The sequence below is a fragment of the Engystomops pustulosus genome, chromosome 6 (assembly GCF_040894005.1).
Source record: "Engystomops pustulosus chromosome 6, aEngPut4.maternal, whole genome shotgun sequence".
Lineage (NCBI taxonomy): Eukaryota > Metazoa > Chordata > Amphibia > Anura > Leptodactylidae > Engystomops > Engystomops pustulosus.
This window is the reverse complement of record NC_092416.1, coordinates 36,865,483-36,887,115: the sequence shown is the minus strand read 5'-3', so window position 1 is coordinate 36,887,115 and position 21,633 is coordinate 36,865,483. Positions and strand designations below refer to the sequence as shown.

At 42.6% G+C, this 21,633-nt stretch overlaps 1 protein-coding gene across 3 annotated transcripts in view; it reads left to right on the top strand.

Moving 5' to 3' along the window:
- Positions 1-1,483: 1,483 nt before the first annotated feature.
- ALG9 (ALG9 alpha-1,2-mannosyltransferase) overlaps positions 1,484-21,633 on the top strand; it is a 72,118-nt gene continuing 51,968 nt past the window's right edge. For 2 of the 3 annotated variants that reach the window (XM_072155744.1, XM_072155743.1), the window contains exons 1-8: positions 1,561-1,697; positions 3,657-3,795; positions 5,104-5,238; positions 5,357-5,427; positions 6,463-6,551; positions 7,322-7,457; positions 12,363-12,450; positions 13,769-13,874. In XM_072155744.1, the coding sequence (XP_072011845.1) occupies positions 1,591-1,697; positions 3,657-3,795; positions 5,104-5,238; positions 5,357-5,427; positions 6,463-6,551; positions 7,322-7,457; positions 12,363-12,450; positions 13,769-13,874 (871 nt within the window). In that variant the 5' untranslated portion in view covers positions 1,561-1,590. Of the gene's footprint in view, positions 1,698-3,656; positions 3,796-5,103; positions 5,239-5,356; positions 5,428-6,462; positions 6,552-7,321; positions 7,458-12,362; positions 12,451-13,768; positions 13,875-21,633 lie in introns of all 3 variants that reach the window. The other variant, XM_072155745.1, reaches the window with a different exon arrangement.

Here is a 21,633-nt window from a genome sequence, read left to right as displayed (position 1 = left end):
AGTTATGTTGCGATATAAGGCCAATCTGGATTTGGCAAAACAAGTTTCCGGGACTGGACAGTTGGACTTAACGGTGCGGATCCCTACTCTTATTGCAGTCTGGACTTCCTCAGCCTCACTCCCCTGTCTCCTTGCAGCTTTAGGGTGGTGGCACACGTGGCGTTTTGAACCAGTCCATTAAAAACCTCTTCCACGTGTTGTCTAGCCCCCAATACCTCACTTCACTTTCTGTCTCGGCGCAGGAAAAAAAACACCTTCCATTCCTTTTTTTTTTTCCTGTCATCTGCTATAACCTGGCAGAATTATTCCTTTAAACAGGTGGCCCTATATGGGATAAAGTGGGTAAACAGCTAGTGACACAAAAAAGTTATATAAAAACAGTATATAATACTTTGTAATACAGCACCATGCAGAAATATTACAATTAATTAAAACAAAGGCCAATGATGAGCAGATCAATCTTACAGACCACCCCTTCATACGACATATACCATAGTAAGTATCAGTTCTCTCTTACAGAATTTTTCCAGAGACTAAAGACATGTTTGCTGCAGTAAAAATCAGTGTGATGTAGGAGTTTTAGGCTACAATGCTAATACCTGATAATAGAAGATGTGGGTGCAATGCATTACACAAATTGCTGCAACTGTGAGATGACGTTGTCCAGAGTAAAGTAGGCAAACTTTATTCGCTGCCTGCAATATTCATTTTGCGTTTTATGACTTGCACACTGTTCATATACCTGAGACATTGGATTCCTTTTAATTGATCACATGATAGGTTATACACCCTATCTACAGGAATATACTACATGACGTTTTATGGTTTATATCATCTTTGCACTGCCCCCTACACTGCACTGAACAACTTTCCCCTACACTGCACTACTCTATTGTCCCCTATACTGCTGTCCCCTACAATATGCTGTATTACTGGCCCTATAATGCACTGTATTACTGCTGTCCCCTAAACTGTATTACTGCCCCTATACTGCTGTCCCCTACACTGTATTACTGCCCCTATACTGCTGTCCCCTACACTGTATTACTGCCCCTATGCTGCTGTCCCCTACACTGTATTACTGCCCCTATACTGCTGTCCCCTACAATGTTCTGTATTGCTGCCCCTATACTGCTGTCCCCTATACTGCACTGTATTACTGCCCCCTACATTACACTGCACTGTATTACTGCCCCTATACTGCTGCCTCCTATACTGCACTGTCTTACTGCCCCTATACTGCTGCCCCCTACACTACACTATATTACTGCCCCTACACTGCTCTGTATTACTGCCCCTATACTGCTGCCCCCTACACTACACTACTGCCCCTATACTGCTGCCTCCTATACTGCACTGCACTACTGCCACTATATTACTGCCCCCTCTACTGCAGTACATTACCGCCCCCTACACCGCACTGTACTGCTGCCCCAGTCTACCTGACACTTGGCTCTACTACACGTCATGCTAAGCGTCCCCGTATCACGCATGCGCATTCGGTAACGAGTGCCAGGAGAAAAGATGGCGTCCGCTTGCCTCCTAATGATTGCTCGTACGCGGAAGTGAGTTCTCTTGCCCTCAGTAGCAATGGCGTCCAAGGGGGCTCGACAACGGTGGAAAGGAACCGGTGGAGAGAGGGAGGAAAATAGCGGAAAACACAAAGAGGAGGGTCGGGGGACCGAGCACAGAGCCGAGTGAGGGCCGCTTCTTGTATAAACCGCATGTGTGCTGTGTGTATAGGAGTGTGTAGTGTGCTGCTGCAGTGTGCACGTGTCTCCAGTGGGGGGCGCAAGTCTTTGCATCCTACATTCTGGTGTATAAGAGCTATAAGGGAATACATTTATAGATATGATCTGCACATAATAAATAAATAGCAGTGTATGGTAGGCAGTAGGCCCACTGTGTGCATGGGATACATACTATGTATCCCTCATCCATAGACATGCCAATTATTTCCCATCCATAGGGATGAAGTGTATAAGGCAGGATCTATTCTTCCCTATGCAGTATGTATAACCCATGCAGACCCTGTAATAAGACCCCAGAAATAAGAAAATCCATTCATTCAGTCATTCTTTGTCAGAATCCAAATTTTCATCCTCCTAAACTGCGTTCACGTTTGAATAGCGTTAAGAAATGCAAATCATGCCCAGCTTGTCCCGATCACAGATTCCTTTAGACCTAAGCTCTTGTGACGGGGAACAAGCACCGTGAGTTTCTCCCGCTGGACTTGAATCGTGTTTCTACATTTGATTTGAAAGCTGCATGTGAACGCGGCCTTAGGGAACATGTGTTCCTTTACCAATCCAAATCCCTGTGCTAAATCCAGAAGTCCAGTAACTATATCCTACTACACTGTTGTACATCTCATCACATCTTGACATTTTTAAAGGGGTTGGCCATAGGTTAAAAAACATGGCTGCTTTCTTCCAAAAACCGCTCCTCACCTCACCATGGGTAATGCGTGATATTGCAGCTAAGCTCCATCCATCAACATACAGCTGAGCTGCAATACTGGTGCAAACCATGGTCTGGTGTGGCGCTGTTTATTGAGAAAGCCGCCATATTTTTAAACCCCTGGACAACCCCTTTAAGTAAATATCATGACAATATCAATTGCAGCATAATAGATTTGCAGCATAAAAGAATATATATGCTTAACGTATACAAAAAACATGGTATGAACACAGCTTAAGGCCCGTTCCCCACTTGCGAGTGTGATGCGATGAACTCGCATCACACTCGCAACGCAAGCTGCCGGGAACGCACGGCCTGAACGCTGCACCGCGGGAGTGAACTCAGCATGTCAGTTCACTCCCGCGGTGCAGCGTTCAGGCCGTGCGTTCCCGGCAGCTTGCGTTGCGAGTGTGATGCGAGTTCATCGCATCACACTCGCAAGTGGGGAACGGGCCTAAGCCTGGTCTAAGCCTCATGATGTATCTACTCTGGTGGTGGGGGGCAAGGTTTTATCTTATGCCAGTACATGGGACGCCAGCCTATGTTAAATCTCTCCAAAGTCTTTTTGTAGAGAGACTGGGGGAGATTTATTAGAAGTGTATGAGATAGAACTGTTCTAGTTGACCATGGAAATCAATCAGAGCTCAGCTTTCATATTATAACACCTATGAGAAATTGAGGCTCTAGGACCCTGATATCTCCATCAAATTGATTGACTTTGAGTAAAATCAGGGTCGGTCCCAGAACTGGGCATACCTGGGCAAGTGCTGTGGCCCAGAGCTGCTGGGGGCCCCACATGGGACTGTATATAAGGAATACATAGGGGTGAGGGGGGCTTATCTAATGAATCCATAGGGTGTGAGGGAGGACTTATGTAAAATACCCATGAGGGGGCTGTTTGGTTCGATAAACTAGGGAATATTTTAGGGAACAGTAGACTGTTTCTGAATTTTTAATGCCACCATGTGAGTTTACTGCAAAGGGGCCTACTGAGGCTCTGCCGCCAAGGGGCCTACTGAAACCTGGAGCCAACCCTGTCTGAAGTCCAGTGCAGCCCTATAGGCACTTCTCTCCATCATGAGTGCCAAAAGGCTTTTCAGTTTCCTTACTGGTTGTGTTGATAATGTCTTGTGAACATAGCCCCGTTTTCTGGTTTAGAAATTGCTTAAAAATGGTTATGTTTGATTATATTTCAGTTCTACATGTAGCAAAGCCGGACAAGTGTGGGCACCTGAAGGAGCAACTGCATTTAAATGCCTGATATCTGCCCGGTTCTGTGCGGCGCTGCTGAGTAACATCTCCGACTGTGATGAAACCTTCAACTACTGGGAACCTGTAAGTATGGGACATTGAATGAGTATGTGTGGGGCAGTGGTACGTTCTCCTATCAGTAGGTGAATGTTAGTTTACTGTATGCTCTGATCTCTTTTATTGCAATGTTATTTAATGTGCTATACATTATTCAATGCCGGTAAACAGATATGAGAGTGCTTTTTCTACTCTTCCGTTCTTGCTTATGGGAGCTTTTTGCTTGGTTATTCTTCCCATGACCGTACTTGAAGTCACATTTCCAAAAGCGATACTAACACAGCAGACTGTACTGAGTACAGTCATATGAAACAATAGGAGAGAGGGTCCTGCTCGCAAGAGCTTACAGTCTGCAAGCCATCAGCTGCCATCATATATACAGAGTCCAAAGTCAGTGGGACTGCAGAGAAGCATTTTCCAGATAACAGACACAGGGAGTAGCCAGAATTTGTTAATAAAGAGTAAAAGTTGTATGCAGCTAGCGAGTGTGATAGACCTGCCTGAATAAATCGGTTTTAAAGAGCATGTTTGAAGCTTTGGGGGTCAGGTATTAGTCTGATAGTCCAGAGTAGGGCATTCCAGAGAATTGGTGCAGCTCTGGAAAAGTCCTGGAGATGTGATCGGGAGGTTCTTACACATGTGACTGGGTGCAGAATGTTTAGGGGGTTGAGCCTCTGCCTCTCCTTATAGGTAATTACACCCGTTTACCTATAAAAAATTATCCCCCAAAGTCATGTGATAATGAGTTAGGGCCTAACTTTCTGATCAGTGGTGAGACCTTCGCAGATTGCAAAAACGCTCTGTTCTGTCAGACTAATGGAGCAGACGGGCGCACATGACCGTTATTCTCCATTAATCTCTATGAAGCTGACGGAAATTGCTGAACGCTGCGCTCACTGATCTCTGACGGCTCCATAGAGATTAATGGAGCAGAACGCTCATGTGCAGCCGTCTGCTCCATTAGTCTGACGGAGTGACGATGTATTTTTGCGATCTTAGTGAGTCTCAGCACTGCAATGGTCATCTGTAAGGTGTCTGTGATGAAGCTTTATTTAAAATCCTTGTTCCCATTACAGCCAAAAATTTTAAAATCCCGTTGTCACTAGAACAAAAAAAATTTGTCTTTGAACTACAATTATAAAGTTCAACTGTTCCGACTTACTTACAAATTCAACTTAAGAACAAACCTTGTACGTAACCCGAGGACTGTCTTTATCACTTTATCGTAAGTTTTTATTTGCTTCAAAATGTATGGAGCTTTTTGTAACTTTTGCAAGTAACATAGATTTTTTTTTAGAACTAGAATTATAATTTTCAAATTTCTTTAACATTTAGACTCACTACCTCGTATATGGCAAAGGCTTCCAGACATGGGAATATTCTCCAGCTTATGCAATACGTTCCTACGCGTACCTGTGGCTGCACGCTTTACCGGCATGGTTCCATGCAAACATCCTCCAGACAAACAAGGTAAGACACTAAAAATCGCTACGTCTTTTCAGCTCTAGTAAGTCTCTAGTTTCCATTTGCTTCTAATGAGTTGTTTGCAAATGGTGAAAATCAATGTTTATTTTCTTTTCTCTTGTAGGTTCTGGTCTTTTACTTCATTCGCTGCTTTTTGGCTTTCTGTAGCTGTGTATGTGAACTTTATTTTTACAAGTAAGTATCTACTGTGAATACAACTCTTAAAGGGAATCTGTCATCAGTTTTTATTCATGCAAGGCTGCAGACATTATTAGGTAAAAATGCATTTATATTCCAAGATTGTAACTGGACTTGAAGCACTCCTGTATGAGATTTCACATCTACAGCGCTTAGTAGCAGGCTTCTGGTTAGATATTACAGCAGATAGGAGAGGTTGAGGAGCAGTTTAAGTTTATGGATCTAAGAACGCAGCTGTGTACCGAGACTCCCCCAGTACTTCAAGTCCAGCTACAGTCATGGAATGTAAATACACATTTTACAGTCCTGCTTCTACTTACAAAGCACTCACAAAGGCATGGTTACATATATCTCCAGGGCTGCTAGTCAACATTGTCTACAGCTTTCTATAGTTAAAACTTCTGGTAGATTCCATTTAAAGGAGTCTTCTACTTTTTACATATTGATAACCTATCTGTAGGCATTGATTGAACCTGCACCACAACTACTGCAAAACAGTTCTTACTCGCTGTGCCCTTGCATTGATCAATTGTTGACATTGTTCCCTATATATTTTGGACAAAAGTCACTTAAATACCAGTTGTTTGTACCTCTTCACTTCTGTGTATTCAACGTAGAGCATTGTTGCCATTGCATCTATAGAAAATGCAATGAGGATGTTTTTTTTTTGTACATTTTGTTTATAAAGAATTTTTCGTATTGTATAATAAAACTTATAAAAGGTGTGCAGTAGTGGCAAGGCAGATATTCAATGGTAGTAGATCTATCAAGAATCAAGAGCACATCCTCAGCTACAACACTCACATAATAAATGGGTTCATTGAGATGCTTCCCAGCAGGTTTCAACCAGGAGACTGACCTCTACTAAGCACCACAAAAATAAAAAATTAGAACAAAGTCAGCAGCACTGTATACACTGTAATTATTTGGGAGCAGCACCCTCTATCCTGTTGTTTGAATTGTATAGGTTTGTTCTTTTAAGTTACTTTGTACTTTTTAATTAACCCCTCTACACCACTCTTCTTTTTAAAGAGCTGTATGTAAAAGATTTGGTCTTCATGTCGGGCGATTGATGCTGGCCTTCCTTGTCCTCAGCACTGGGATGTTTTGTTCGGCGGCTGGTATGTGCTGATATAATGTTGGATTATTATACTCTTCTTGTGCAGAGCTATGACCTTAAAAGGAGTCTACCACCTCCTCAAGCATTATTATCTACCGGCACCATGAGAAATATTCTGTGATATCTATGATACCTTTATTATTTCTGGTATCATATATTTCTGAGAAATTCCCAGTGTAATCCAAATGCTAATGAGGCAGTTGGTGCACCAAGATTGTGTCCTCAGCACCTGGAGAACTACTATTTCCCACTAGACTACTACCTTTTCCATCAGATAAGCAGGAAGTTTGTCTTGTGTGAAGCCTTTGGCGACATTGAAAGAAGAACAGGATAGTTGTTCAGGCAGGGATAGTAGAGCTCCAGGTGTTGAGGACATACCTGGGGGCTCCAACTGCCTCATTAGCATACAGATTAACCTGGGAATATCTTGGAAATGACATAACGAACAGAAATAATAAAGGTATGATATTAGTTGCAGTGTATTCTCTACAAAATCTACAAAATTCTTTAAAAAAAGATTACAATGTTTGGAGGTGGTGGTAGACTCCCTTTAATTGTGTTTCTCAAATTAGGTATTTCAGTCCTATTTACTTACCATATAAGTGGTTTTCCCAAAGCTCAGCTGGGGTCCCCTACACATAGAATGGAAATGGGCATCTGATATTATTCTCTTTTTGTTTTTCTTGCCCCAGTAATTGGGCACAGTTTCCAGAATTACATTTGTTGTGTGTTCTTCCACTTTGTCTGATATGTTCTTATTTCTTTCATCAGCGTATCTCCCTAGCAGTTTCTGCATGTATACCACGCTGATCGCCATGACTGGCTGGTATATGGAGAAGGTCTCTGTGGCTGTGCTGGGTGTAGCTGCCGGTGCTATATGGGGCTGGCCTTTTAGTGTTGTACTCGGGTAAGAAGTGCTTTTGTTTTAAAGGGGTTGTCTAAAGATTACAATTACTTACGTATCCTTAGAATAGATAAGTACCGTATATACTCGGGTATAAGACGACAAATTTTGTGCTGAAAAAGCTTCACTCTGTTTATACCGAGTATGTAAAAAAAAAAGTAGTACTTACCTTTCAACATTCCCTGCGGGCCCTAATGAATAAAATGTCTAGTAGCAGAGCCCTCTCGTCAATGGGGTTCTCCCAAGGATGAAAAACATGGCTGCTTTCTTTCAAAAACTGCACCACACCTGACCATGGGTAGGGTGTGGTAATTTAAACCAAGCTCCATTCATTTCTAAACAGCTAAGCTGCACAAACCATGATCAAATGTGGCACTGTTTTTGGAAGAAAGCAGCCGTGTTTTTGAACTTTGGGAGAACCCTTTAATGATATGTCCAGAAGCGGAGCCCTTTTAAAAATAATAAACTTAATACTTACCATCTAGCGCTCCCTGCAGATCCTCTTTTCCTCACAGCTCATCCTGGCTTCTTCCCGTGGCTCCGAGCGTCTTTCTGGCAGTGCGGGCAGAGGTGCGTCAATGCTCTTTGCCCTCACTCATTAATGAGGGGAGGCTGCTTACAAATTCATTAATGAGGGGAGGCTGCTTACAAATTCATTAATGAGGGGAGGCTGCTTACAAATTCATTAATGAGGGGAGGCTGCTTACAAATTCATTAATGAGGGGAGGCTGCTTACAAATTCATTAATGAGGGGAGGCTGCTTACAAATTCATTAATGAGGGGAGGCTGCTTACAAATTCATTAATGAGGGGAGGCTGCTTACAAATTCATTAATGAGGGGAGGCTGCTTACAAATTCATTAATGAGGGGAGGCTGCTTACAAATTCATTAATGAGGGGAGGCTGCTTACAAATTCATTAATGAGGGGAGGCTGCTTGACATTTTATTAGCGAAGGGAGGTTGCTTGACATTTATTAATGAGGGGAGGCTGCTGGACACTTTATTAAATTGTAGCGACTGCATTTCCTGCCCTAGGCTTATATTCAAGTAAAGTTTTCCTTTGTGGTAAAGTTATGGGCCTCAGCTTATACTAGAGTCGCTTGTACTTGAGTATATATGGTATTTTAAAGGAACAACGTCACCAGCTTTTACCCCTCTAAACTACTAGCCCCTTCAGTTAGGGTATGAAATGTCTTTTCCTCCTTCTATGTGAAATCTTACCTGTTTACCTATATTAAAAACCCTCCCAATACATATGCAAATGAGATGAGATGTGTCATATTTTGCTTTAGATGATTCACTTTTAGGCCTCTTGCCTATGAGAGAGATTAATGCATCAAACTCGCATCAAACTCAGATTGTGTGCTTGCTTTAATGTCTGGTGTGAACGCTCAGAAACCGTGAAACTCAAAGGACATGCTGAATCCAGTTCCAGTTTCTGACCATTCGGGATGGACTTTGCAGCAAGAACCCAATTTGAGTTTGTGAGTTTAAAGCATCAAACTCGCCCGTGAGAATGAGGCCTTAGAGGCAGTATCACATCTTTGTTTCTACCTCTGGTGCAGTGTCGGACTGGCCCACCAGAGTACCAGAGGATCCTCCGGTGGGCCCTGGTTTAACCCAATACTGAACCCCAGAGGTCCTTTAGAAAACACCACAATTTGGAGGCTGCTAGAGTATACTTCCTGGGGGATAATGAAGAGTGGGCCCCCAAATTAATTTTCTCTGGTGGGCCTAAGAAAACCCAGTCCGACACTGCTCTGGTGTCATATTAAAAATAAGAATTTCATCTTTCAGATTGCATCAGGCTTGTGATCTATTGAACCGAAAATACAGGCAGTTAAAGGGGTTGCCCAGAAGTTGAAAAATTTATCAGCTTTCTTCCAAAAACAGCGACACACCTGACCATAGAAGGGTGGGTATTGCAGCTCAGCTGTATAGAAATGAATAGAGCTTAGCTGCAAATCCACACTACCCACGGTCAGGGGAGGAGCTGTTTTTGGAAGAGAGCTCCCATATTTTTCAACCCCCGGACAACCCATTTAAAGAAAAAGCAACATATGCAGGGGTGTCTAAAGTAAATCTCCCCTGCAGCTTCTAAAAGTGACCACTCTCAAGGTAAACAGGTGACTTTTCACATAAAAGGGAATTCTAGAAAGCGTATACCTTACATCTTATTTTAATTCAATTAATGATCTATTCTAAAATACATACATTTTTAGTGCAAATTTAACAACACCAAATGTAGGTTCAGTTTTTTTCTAACCTAATTTAATTCAGGACCTGCTTTTGCGCTACCTACTAGTATAGTTTGCACATCCATATGATCCTCTTGATGCGCCCACTGCATTAGTTTACTTTGAAGTCTACATCAAAGGCTTTGTAAACACACAATGGACTCACAGATCTCATCTCGGCATACATTACCATGTGATTGCTGGCCTTACAATGGCCCCTGGATCTGCCATTTACGTCAGCCGCCAGACATAGTGTATAAAGCGATAGAAATCATGTGTACACAGTAAAGATGATAAAAAGTTATTAAAGGGGTTGTCCAGCTTTAGATAAAAGAATTGTCCACAGTTTTTATTTAATATTCTTACACTTAAACCTCATTTACATTAGATCCGTGGTACCAGACACATCCCCTTGTGTGATAAAGGTCGAGCCGCCATGTTTTTCTTATCCTGGACAACCCCTTTTAAAATAAAGGTGTTAAAAATAACCCCTTCCAACAGTATTCACCTATTGCAGGATTCCGTGATTCCGTTTTTCATTTCTCGCATTCCAAAAGCTATTATTTTTTTTATTTTTCTGTTTACATACACACATGAGGGCTTGTTATCTGTGGCGCCATTTAATATTCAGTACCATGAGCTGGGAACCTGGAAAAACATTCCAAATGCAGTGGAATTGCCAGAGAAAAGGCACAATTGGACCATTTTTCTTGTGGGATTTGTTTTTTACAACTTTTACTGTGAGGCCCAAATGACACCTCCCCGTTATTTATTCCATAAACATTTCTTTGCGTCGCCATCTTATGACACCCACACTTTTATGTTAACGTTCCCAGTGTATGGAGTTGGGTAAGTGGTCACTAGCTGATGTTTTTATTGATACTTTAATGGGACGTGTAAAAGATTTTCATCTCTTTTTAGCCCTATTTTATTGGTAGAAAAATCGTGAAAAATTGGGCATTGGGGTTTTTTTTCATTATGTCATTCACTGGATAATTATTCTTATATTCTGATAGATTGGGCACAGAGGGGATCATTTATGCACTGGCATACAAGCCTTAATAGGGTTGCAATTCCAGGTTCATGGGCAGAAATTGTGACTTTCCCCACTTATATCACCTCCACATAGAGTAGGCGTGGGGGACATGAAGTATATTGTGAATATGAAAGATGGTGACAAATAACAGGCAAATAATAATTCTTTTATTTATATAGCGCACACAGATTACGCAGCGCTCCACAGAGCTTTCCAAATTGTTCCCTGTCCCCAATGGGACACAATCTAATCAACCTACCAGTATGTTTTGAAGTGTGGGAGGAAACTGGAGGACATGGAGGAAACCCACGCAAACACGGAGAGAACATACAAACTCTTTGCAGATGTTGACGCTGGGACTTGAACCCAGATCCCCAGCGCTGCAAGGCTGTAGTTCTAACCACTCAGCCACCGTGCCACCCTTAAAAAGTGACAATATCTGCAACGAAATGGAGGTGCCCTTGTGCCTCCTTTGCTTAAAGCAAAACGCTAAATAGGAATGTCACTTTTAGCTGGTGACAGGTTCCAATAGCCTATGCTACGCTGATTTTAAAAATGCCTTTTTCCGCATTCTGTAACATTTCAGGAGTTTATACTAGTTTGATTTACATTACCTAGATACGGAGCAGTCTCCCTCTTCTCTGCACCACCCGCCTCCCTCTAATGCCTGTTCAATGCACATGACAGGAATTGGGGAGGGGTGAGAGAGCTGGATGAGTGGAGAGAAGAGGAGACTGAGACACAGGCACACACAGACAGCAGCTACTGGTGATGGGAAGTCTGACTCTCTTTAGTGAGCTGGATCATCAGGCTCCGCTCACTAAAAAGAGGCGGCTTTTCTGATTTCTGCCCCCTCCCAGGAGACTCGACACACGCTGCTGGCAGGGAGACAGGTAATGTAAAATAAAGTTTTATACACTACTGAAATGATTCAGAACGCTGACATTTTTTGACTGAATTTTAAAATCAGCATAACATTGGCTATAGGAACCTGTCACCAGCTTAAAATTCCTGGTGACAGGTTTACTTTAAGTGACACAAACTGATTCGACCAAGGTGGCTAATAAATTTAAATGCCTTTAAATTCCACAATCGTTATTAACGTCAGGTGTCTTCTGTATAATACAGCAAACACCTACCGTATATAGATTGTCTGTCTATGATACAAGGAGTTCTGTGGGGACATCAACATCATATTGTAATTATGTTAGTGTGATTAAGTCCCTACACAGCTGTGACAACAGAAAAATGAAATTTGGTTTTGGAGTACAGGTGGAAATGGTAAACTGTTTCTCATCAGCACAAACTAGAAGAAAAGACACTATATTAATGGTTGTGGATCTGGAGCCAAAAAAATGTGTGTATGCTAGAGTGGGTTTTGTTGTCGCTGGTATTGCAATTTGGTGACCTACACCCAAATACAATCTTGGGACACTAGAAGAAACACTCATAGGCTCTGCAGGGATAAATCCATGAAGGAATACATTCGAGAACAAATAATAATCTTTATTGCTATGGCCCCATCATATTCTACAAATCATGGGGGGGAGGGGGGATAAGACAATAAAGAATAAAAATAGTCAAAGTCATATGGAACTGAGGGTCCTAATTTCTTCAATTCTTGTATGTTTTCAGGGTGCCCATCGCTTTTGATTTCCTTTTTCTGAAACACAAATGGAAAAGTTTTATTAACTGGTGTCTAGTGGCGCTAATATTATTTCTGGTGAGTATTCATAGAAATACAGACTGTTTATTGACCACCATGTATGTGCAGTACATCTACGTCCTGCCCTTACTTTCTGGCCTGGTATACACTCACATGTCACAGTAACCCCCCCCCCCCCCCCCCTCCTTTTAAGTAGTTCTCCAACTTGTTATATGTAGTAGATCCATGGAAATTTGTTTTGTATATTCAGCTCTTAAAGGGAATGTGGTTGGAAAAGGGCACAGGAGGCAGGAACCTGTCTTGTAGAGGATAATTACCTGATCAACGATGGTCCAACTGCTGGGACGCCCACTGATCACAAGTATGGCACCCTAGAAATCCAGAGAATTTAAAGGAGCAGCAGGACACATCCTGTTCTGCTCAACAACTCATCAGTGAGAGCGGGATTCCCATTCTCTTGAGCTAGAATTCCTGTTTTATAAGAGAAACATAGAAATGTGTTTTTGTATGTTCAGATCTGAAATGTGGCTGGAAAAGGGCGCAGGGTCCGACTGCTGGTGGTATCCCTACGATCATGAGAAAGGGACCCCCAGCGGCTGGGAGAGGATGTGTCCTGGCACTCTTTTTAATTTCATGTGAATGATTGAAATATTAATTGGGATGATTGAAATATCTAAGCACAATGGTTGGCTATCTCCGCCCGCTTCTGTAGACAGTGAAAGGAGCATTAGGGTCCAGCTCCCCATTCTCTAGAGAGTTGGGGGTCCCATTCTTGTGTTCGGTGTGGGACGCAGCATTTGGACAGCTAGTTCTAACTTAAATACTTCGGAAGACTCCTTTAATGCTGGGTTCACCACCGATCATGAGAGCAGGGTGGCAAAAGACCATGAAATTTCTTCATGTGAATGGAGTACACGTACACAGGCTCAACCCGTGCCTTATGTACATCTATGGGGCTGTTCTACAATGACCACAGAAGCGAATGGATCAGAATTTGACCATGCACATGCCACACTTTTGCCCCTTCATTCCCTGTTCCCATTGATCAGACACCTTCTCTCTATCCTGTGGGTAGAGGATATGCATTATAATTATTATATGGATATTTATTTTTGCCTTCAACATTATGCCAGAATATCTATATATAACGACATCATCCATGCATATAAACCCCTTTGGCTGCTAATGGGGTCCATCAGGTTCTGCTGATTTAGTTACTATTGTCAAATACGATGCAGCCTTTAACCTAGGTATGACCAAGATCGTAGACTGGTTTCCCTAATGACCTTCCATGTATCTTCAGTGGTGTTATACTGCTTTGTTTTCTGCACGGCTTGCTCCAAATCTAACTATTTTTCCTTTTTCTGTGTCCCAGGTTCCTCTGGTGGCTATTGATAGCTATTATTATGGCAAACTAGTAATTGCCCCTCTAAACATTGTATTGTATAACGTCTTCACGCCTCATGGACCTGATTTGTACGGTATGTACCTGGCGCTTGTCTGTGTAAGACTCTGTCTGTCTGTAATTCTCTAATATGTAATGCCTTTGTATTTTTGTAATGAGTAACTTGTCCTTATGTAGCATGGATACTTAGCTAATGCTTGCAGTTATCCCTCACTTTCCTCCTTTAAGGATATATAGGGGTGCACCTAGTACTCCCTCCCTAGCCATCTGTCATTGGGTCCAAAAAAGTATGGGATGTGTTATATTTCATCATACGTAACCGACGTTCCCCAGGGTTATAAGCACTTACAGAAACTTCTTACTGCTATTCATTTTCTGCTTCTTAATCCACTCAATACAGTCTGATGTTTATGGTATAGAGATAGGGGATGAAAACTCTTTTCTGGAATTCTCTATTTTGTGTGAAACCTCACCTGTTTACCTATAAAAAAAAAAACTCTCCTCCAAAGTCATGTGACAATAAGCAGAAAAGAGGAACTGGATTTTTATAGGAGTTGGGAATGTGAGCTGCAGATAAAGATCCAATTTCCCCCTTTATTTAACTGCCTGTATCTCCTGAGGCGATACGGCACCACATGTATCCTTCTAGTTACTATAGAACTGAAGATGAAGGGATTCTTCCCATGCAGCCTCTAAAAGTGACTCATCAATGAGTGACTTTGGAGGCTATAATTTTATTGGTAAATCGGTGAGATTTCAAATTAAGAGGGAATTCTAGAAAGGACATTTCATCTGAGGGAGTTGATAGTTTAATGGGGTAAAATCTGGTGATAGGTTCCCTTAAAGAGGACCTGTCATCCAAAATTTCGGCACTAGAAGCTGCTCACTAAAGTAAGCAGCTCCTAGTGCTTGAACAAACGCCACAGTGTTAGAAGGATAGTGTTACGGGAAACCTCCGGTAATGTGATCTAACACTGCGGCGGGGTACAGTGTAATCATCGGACCGCTCGCAATGAGGGGGCGGGGTTTGGACGTGGTTAGGGGTGGTGAATGCCACTCTATGGAGCGAGCGGGCGGTCCGGGGAAGAGGCAGCGCCGATGATTACATTGTACCCCGCCGCAGTGTTAGAGTGATAGCGGTAACACTATCACTCTAACACTGAGGCGTTTCATCAAGCACTAGGAGCTGCTTACTTTAGTAAGCAGCGCCTAGTGCCGAAATTTTTTGGTGACAGGTCCTCTTTAAAGCTGTTGCAGCGGCTATGCTTGTAGGTGATTTTGCTGGGGCCTCATGTGCAGGGAAAATTATTCTCCAGACATTACAGCTTTTGTATATTTAAAATTGTTGAGGGTCAGACCCTCTGTAAAAACATGATCCTAATGTAATGTATTAATTGAGTAAAATACAGGATAAGCTTATAGAAAGAAAACCAAGTCCGCACAGTGGGGAAAAACGTCAATAGAGGGGGTGCAGAGCCTTCCTAGATCCTGGCAAGATCCTTCAGTAATAAAGTTAAAAAAAAAAAAAAGTTAAAAAAATGTAGCCAGCACTCCAAAAATACAAAATTCCAAAGGGTGAGGTTTGATGAAGGTGGTTCACACCGAATCGTCGCCACTGTTTCAATAGACCTCACCCTTTGGAATTTTGTATTTTTGGAGTGCTGCCTACATTTTTTTAACTATATATATATATATATATATATATTACTATGTTCACCACTCAAGGCCCCTGCAGGAGGTAAGGACAGAGCTTACTCTCAGCAGCGTCTCCCCTTGGATGTCAACCATTATTTTATACTATCAGCAGGGGGCGCCCTTGTATTTCATGAAATCAAGCCGTGTAAAGTAAAGCACTTTTCGTGTCCTGTCTCTGCTAGCAGAATACACTTCACTCCTGTATTAGCTCACATTTATTCTTAAGTGACAGCTAGCTCTGAGTATATTTTTGTTTTTCTAACACTGATACTTTATCAAAGTTAAAAGGGATATGTTATGATTATTTTTTTATAATGCTTTGGAAAACATATTGTAGCTGAAATAAAAATGCAGACCCTAATATTATTGAGATGCTGAATTTAAGTTTGTGCACACAAGCCATCCTGAGGCACCCAAATTACGGCCAAAGATACGTCCCCCATAGTCAGCTATAGGCGCCCAGGCCACAACCGGGGCAAGCACACGTCCATGTGAATGCACCTTAAAAGTAGTGATTAGATGCAGTGGCTACATCGTAGCACTCACCCTATAGAGATGATGAACCTAAAGCAGGTTGTGCACCCCAGGCATCCCTAAAATAGTGATTAGCCAAAAGGACCTTGACCTGACCATAATCCAATTGATATTGACTAGGATACTGGGCCTAATAGGACAGAGCACACAAAACATACTAAAATAGTGATTACCTGAAATGGCCTGGTCCTGAAACTGTTCCTATCAAGATACTGGACCATAGAAGGCAGGGCACATAAGGTATCCTAAAAATAGTGATTAGTTGGAATGACCACATCCTAAAACTAACCCTATAAGAGATGGACCAAAAGAGGGCACTACACATAAGGCATCCTTAAAGGTGATGGACCTAAAGAGGGCTGTGCATACCAGGCTTCCCAAAAATAGTGATTAGTGATGAGTCTAGTCCTGACCCTAATCCTATTGATATACTGGAGCTGAGTGCAGTGCACACAAGGCATCCCAAACATGTAAATGACTGTAAAATACATTTGCTGATTTAAATTTTTTTTTTTTTTTTTTTTTTAATCTTTGTTTTCACCTTAAAAGGGGTATTTCCATTTTAGCAAAGAAATGTTATTGTTTGAATAATGAAAAGTTATACAAGTTTCCAATATACTTTCTGTATCCATTCCTTGCGGTTTTCTGGATCTCTGCTTGCTGTCCTTCCATAGGAAGCTTCAGGTTTTATTTCCAGCTCACATAAATCTGACTATGGTCATACAGGTGCACGGCTCATTATATCACACAGCTCTAATTACTCTCTATGATACTAACAAGCCGTGCACCTGTGCCCACAGAAAGTAAACATAGAAGCTTCCTATAGAATGACAGCAAGCAGAGATTCCAAAAACCTGGAATTGATACAGAAAGTATATTGGAAAATTACGGTATATAACTTTTATGATTATATAATTTTTATAATTTTATATCTACATGTTACTACATTCAAACGGTTCACTTACCGTATATACTCGTGTATAAGCCGAGTTTTTCAGCACAAAAAATGTGCTGAAAAACGTCCCCTCGGCTTATACACGAGTCAATATAAAAATAAAAAATACTTAAAAAAATAATAAACTTATATACTCCCCCTCCGGTGGCCCCGATGTGCCGCGCTACTCTCCCGATGTCCGCGCGGCTCCTCTTCTTGCTTCCGCGCCGTCTTCTTTCTTCTGCTTGGCGTGGCCATTGTTTTTCTCCTGGGCGGCGCCTAGCATGATGTCAGCAGCCGCGCAGACATCGGGGGAGCAGCGCTGCACATCGGGGCCACCGGAGGGTGAGTATATAAGTTTATTATTTTTTTTAATGCTGGGCAGTGCTGTATACTACTGGGGGCAGGCTGTATTCTACTGTGGGCAAGCTGTATACTACTGGGGGCAGGCTGTATTCTACTGAGGGCAAGCTGTATACTACTGGGGGCAAGCTGTATACTACTGGGGGCAAGCTGTATACTACTGGGGGCAGGCTGTATACTACTGGGGGCAGGCTGTATACTACTGGGGGCAGGCTGTATACTACTGGGGCAGGCTGTATACTACTGGGGGCAGGCTGTATACTACTGGGGGCAGGCTGTATACTACTGGGGGCAGGCTGTATACTACTGGGGGCAGGCTGTATACTACTGGGGGCAAGCTGTATACTACTGGGGGCAGGCTGTATACTACTGGGGGGCAGGCTGTATACTACTGGGGGGCAGGCTGTATACTACTGGGGGGCAGGCTGTATACTACATGGGGCAGGCTGTATACCACTGGGGGCAAGCTGTATACCACTGGGGGCAGGCTGTATACCACTGGGGGCAGGCTGTATACCACTGGGGGCAGGCTGTATACCACTGGGGGCAGGCTGTATACCACTGGGGGCAGGCTGTATACCACTGGGGGCAGGCTGTATACCACTGGGGGCAGGCTGTATACCACTGGGGGCAGGCTGTATACCACTGGGGGCAGGCTGTATACCACTGGGGGCAGGCTGTATACCACTGGGGGCAGGCTGTATACCACTGGGGGCAGGCTGTATACCACTGGGGGCAGGCTGTATACCACTGGGGGCAGGCTGTATACCGCTGGGGGCAAGCTGTATACTATAGGGGGCTGGTTGGCTATATACTGGGGGGGGGGGGTCTGTGACCAATGCATTTCCCACCCTCGGCTTATACTCGAGTCAATGGGTTTTCCCAGTTTTTGGTGGTAAAATTATGGGTCTCGGCTTATACTCAAGTATATATGGTACTTATTTTCCAACTGCGTAAGAAAAGTGTGTGTCAGTAAGGCAACAAATATTACATGAACAAATATACTTTTTATTAGAGTAATGACCAAAAATCTGACAAAGTGGACACATTAAAACCAATTAAAAAATCTACAGCACTACATATATAACCAACACCTAGTTGCATTAGCCAGGTAAGACTAATGAACAACACCCCTCCTCTGTTGATAAATATATGTTGAACTGCCCCTCCTGGTAAAAAAAACATACAAACAAGTATCAGACAGATAATGCCCACCATCTACAGTAGGGTGTACAAGCCATGTAAGTCTCTATAAAAGGTATAAACCTACATGTACCGGTATATCCTAAAAGTAGTTCATCCAAACAGTATTAGTCACACAATAAAATTATTGTCATACATATCTGGATTGGACAAATCTGGTGGCAGGAGAACAGATCAAAATCAATATGTCAGGTCATTGGGGTAGAAGATAAGTAAAGAGGAGGTGGAGGGCTCACTTACTTATTTTCCGTGAAATGTGTTTTTTCCCTAAATGTGTTAAATGAAAGACATGAGCAATGCTACTGTTGTGTAATATTGGTTAAGTCACACTGTTCTTCTATAATTGTGACACTCCATATGGAAGGTCTGAAGTGTGGATAGACCCTAGGGAGGGACACGGACGTCATACACTTACTGTCCTTCTTGTAATTAGCAATGTGCCAACAGCAATAATAATGCATTATTCATGGGAGGGATGCATGCCCGAGATACATCCGACTTTACTGTGGAAACTAGGAGCTGCATCTTTTCTGTTCTATGTAGCAAGCAAAAAAATAAATCCATGAAACAAAGTGATATAGATAATTAAATTTATTGCAAAATTGACAAACAATTAAACAGTAGACTATACATTTCCCTGGATGTGGCCGGAGACGTAGTGGATTGAGCGGTACTGAATTTAGCAACATATCCTGTGACTGAAATGCGTGATCACTCATAACAGAAAACTGCATAGATGAACATTGCAGGTGATAACAGTAAACATTTTAATACAATTTATTAAATCTGTTCCTGCATCCTTTTCCATCTTTTCTTCCATATTTAAGAAGTTTGTATAAATCATCTATCTCTTCTGTATCCACTGACAGCTGAGAGATAAAGGAACCTGATAAAAGTGTCTAATGACTTAACTATTTACAGACAGTCCCCGGATAGTCTGACTTCCTTAGAGTAATAAGGAAAGAGTTAAAGGAAACCTACCACCACAGATCTACCAATTAAGGTAGATCCGTTGGCAGGTTCCTCTAATGTAGAGTAGTAGAGCCCTTTTTAGGGCTATTTCTTTTGTGGCCCATAACTTTTATAAATTTTAATTCCCCAAATATTGACATTTTCCAAAGAGGCTACTGGTGCGTGGAGTAGCCAGAGTTGAGGGTACACGGCCCGGCCACTCCACTCCAGTAGCCTCTTGCATTCCGACTTCCCCGTCATCTTCAGCGTCACTTTTCCGCGAAGCTGGGTTCTGCGCATGCGCAGAAGCTCCGGCTTCAGAGCTGAGACTGCGCAGAAGGCGGCCTGCGTTCTGTGCATGCGCAGAACCCAGCTTCGCAGACGAGTGTGCGCAGCTAGCAGAAGCTGCATGCTGAAGATGTCAGGGTAGGTGGAACGCAAGAGGCTACTGGGTCGTGGAGTAGCCGTGCCGTGTAGCCTCAGCTCCAGCTACTCCGTGCCCCAGTAGCCTCTTTAGAAAATTTGAGATTGATAAATCTGCTCCATTCCAAAATGGGAGTCCTTGCATCTTTGCCTGCTGGCTGAACTTGATGATCGGTGCAGGGCCCAGTGGAGCAATCCACACAATCACAAGAATAGGGGTCCTCATACTCTAAAATGAATTGAGCAGCTTGTTGTGCTGTTCCAATTATCTCTATGTCGCTGACAGAAATTGAGACTGAAATAAAACGTCTTATAGTACTACTCATTGGGGGAGATTTATCAGGGCTCATATTCCAATTTTTGGGAGTACAAACGGTGAAATAATTGCAATTATTAGCTAAATGCCGCCATTATTTCCCCCTTTACAACACCTCGACGCTAAGTGTGCATGGAGGAGTGTGGCGTGAGCAGGGGGCTCCTGCCGCCCGCGCATTTTCTATAGCCTGGGAACCTTCATGACTGAAAGTTTGCAAATTATGGAGCAATTCTACACCAAGAAGGGCCTAGCGTAGGATTGTACACCGGCGCAAGTCACCTGCCGGAGCCTTATGTTGTATCTGGCAGCATCGGAGAAGCGGAGACTTCATCATACGCCGTTGCAGAGGTTGCGATCACATTCGGGCCCAAGAGGATTGGGGGGCCCTTATGGTGTCACTTTCCCATATGAAAAGACTATTACTATAAGCCATACATTATAGTCGGGGGGCTTGGCACAGACTTTGTCCACAATAAAACAGCTGACCGCATTTCCCCATGTAGTCCAGGCCTACAATGGTTGAAGTCTGGTACCATGTTACCATGGAGACCATCGGTCTACATAAGAGCTGTGGAAACAATACCTTATTCTTTTAATTAAAGGGAACAAGTTTGCGCACTAAACCACTAGTTCCCTCAGGTAGGAGATGAAATGCCCTTTCTAGAATTCCCTCTTTTATGTTATCTCACACATTTTATCTATAAATTATATCCCCCCAAATTCTGGCAGATATGACTCTTCCCACCTCATTTTCACATGGGATGAGTCAAGTTTAGTGGTTGTAGAGGGAGTGTCTTTTCAGAAGCCTGTATCTTTGGTACTGTAATAGCTAGAACCAAGATTTTTGTGTCATATTAAAGATAAGAAACTCCTATTTTAAGCCCTTCCAGATTATGGTACTGGGAGCTACAGGCAATTATAAAATGAGCAGGTGTATTTGTCTCCGTTTCTGTAACTTATACAGCCATGAGCCTGGTGTGCTGTGAAAGGTGATATTATAATATTTAATATGACACCAGCAGCTTGTTTCTAGGTACTATAGAACCAGAGAATGGGGGCATCTGAAGTGACACTCCCTCTGAAACCACTAAACTTGACCCATCTTATGTGAGGCGAGAAGAGTCATATTTCTCTGACTTTCATCCCCTACCTGAGGAGGCTAGAAGTTTAGTGAAGTAAATCCTTGTGACCATCATAGATCTACCTATTAAGATAGACGTGATGGTTCCCAGTGACCTTCTAACTCCTAATCTATTTTTATCTAATCCTAGAATCCTTCCTACACTAAATTTCGCTTTGTCTCACTAATATGCAAATTTTCCAGTGTGCAGTGCAGTAACCTCACTGGGCAGCGGGAGGTTCTTAGCGTCTCTCTGCACACTCCTTTTCACTGCCAGCTTCTTCAAGTTCTGTAAC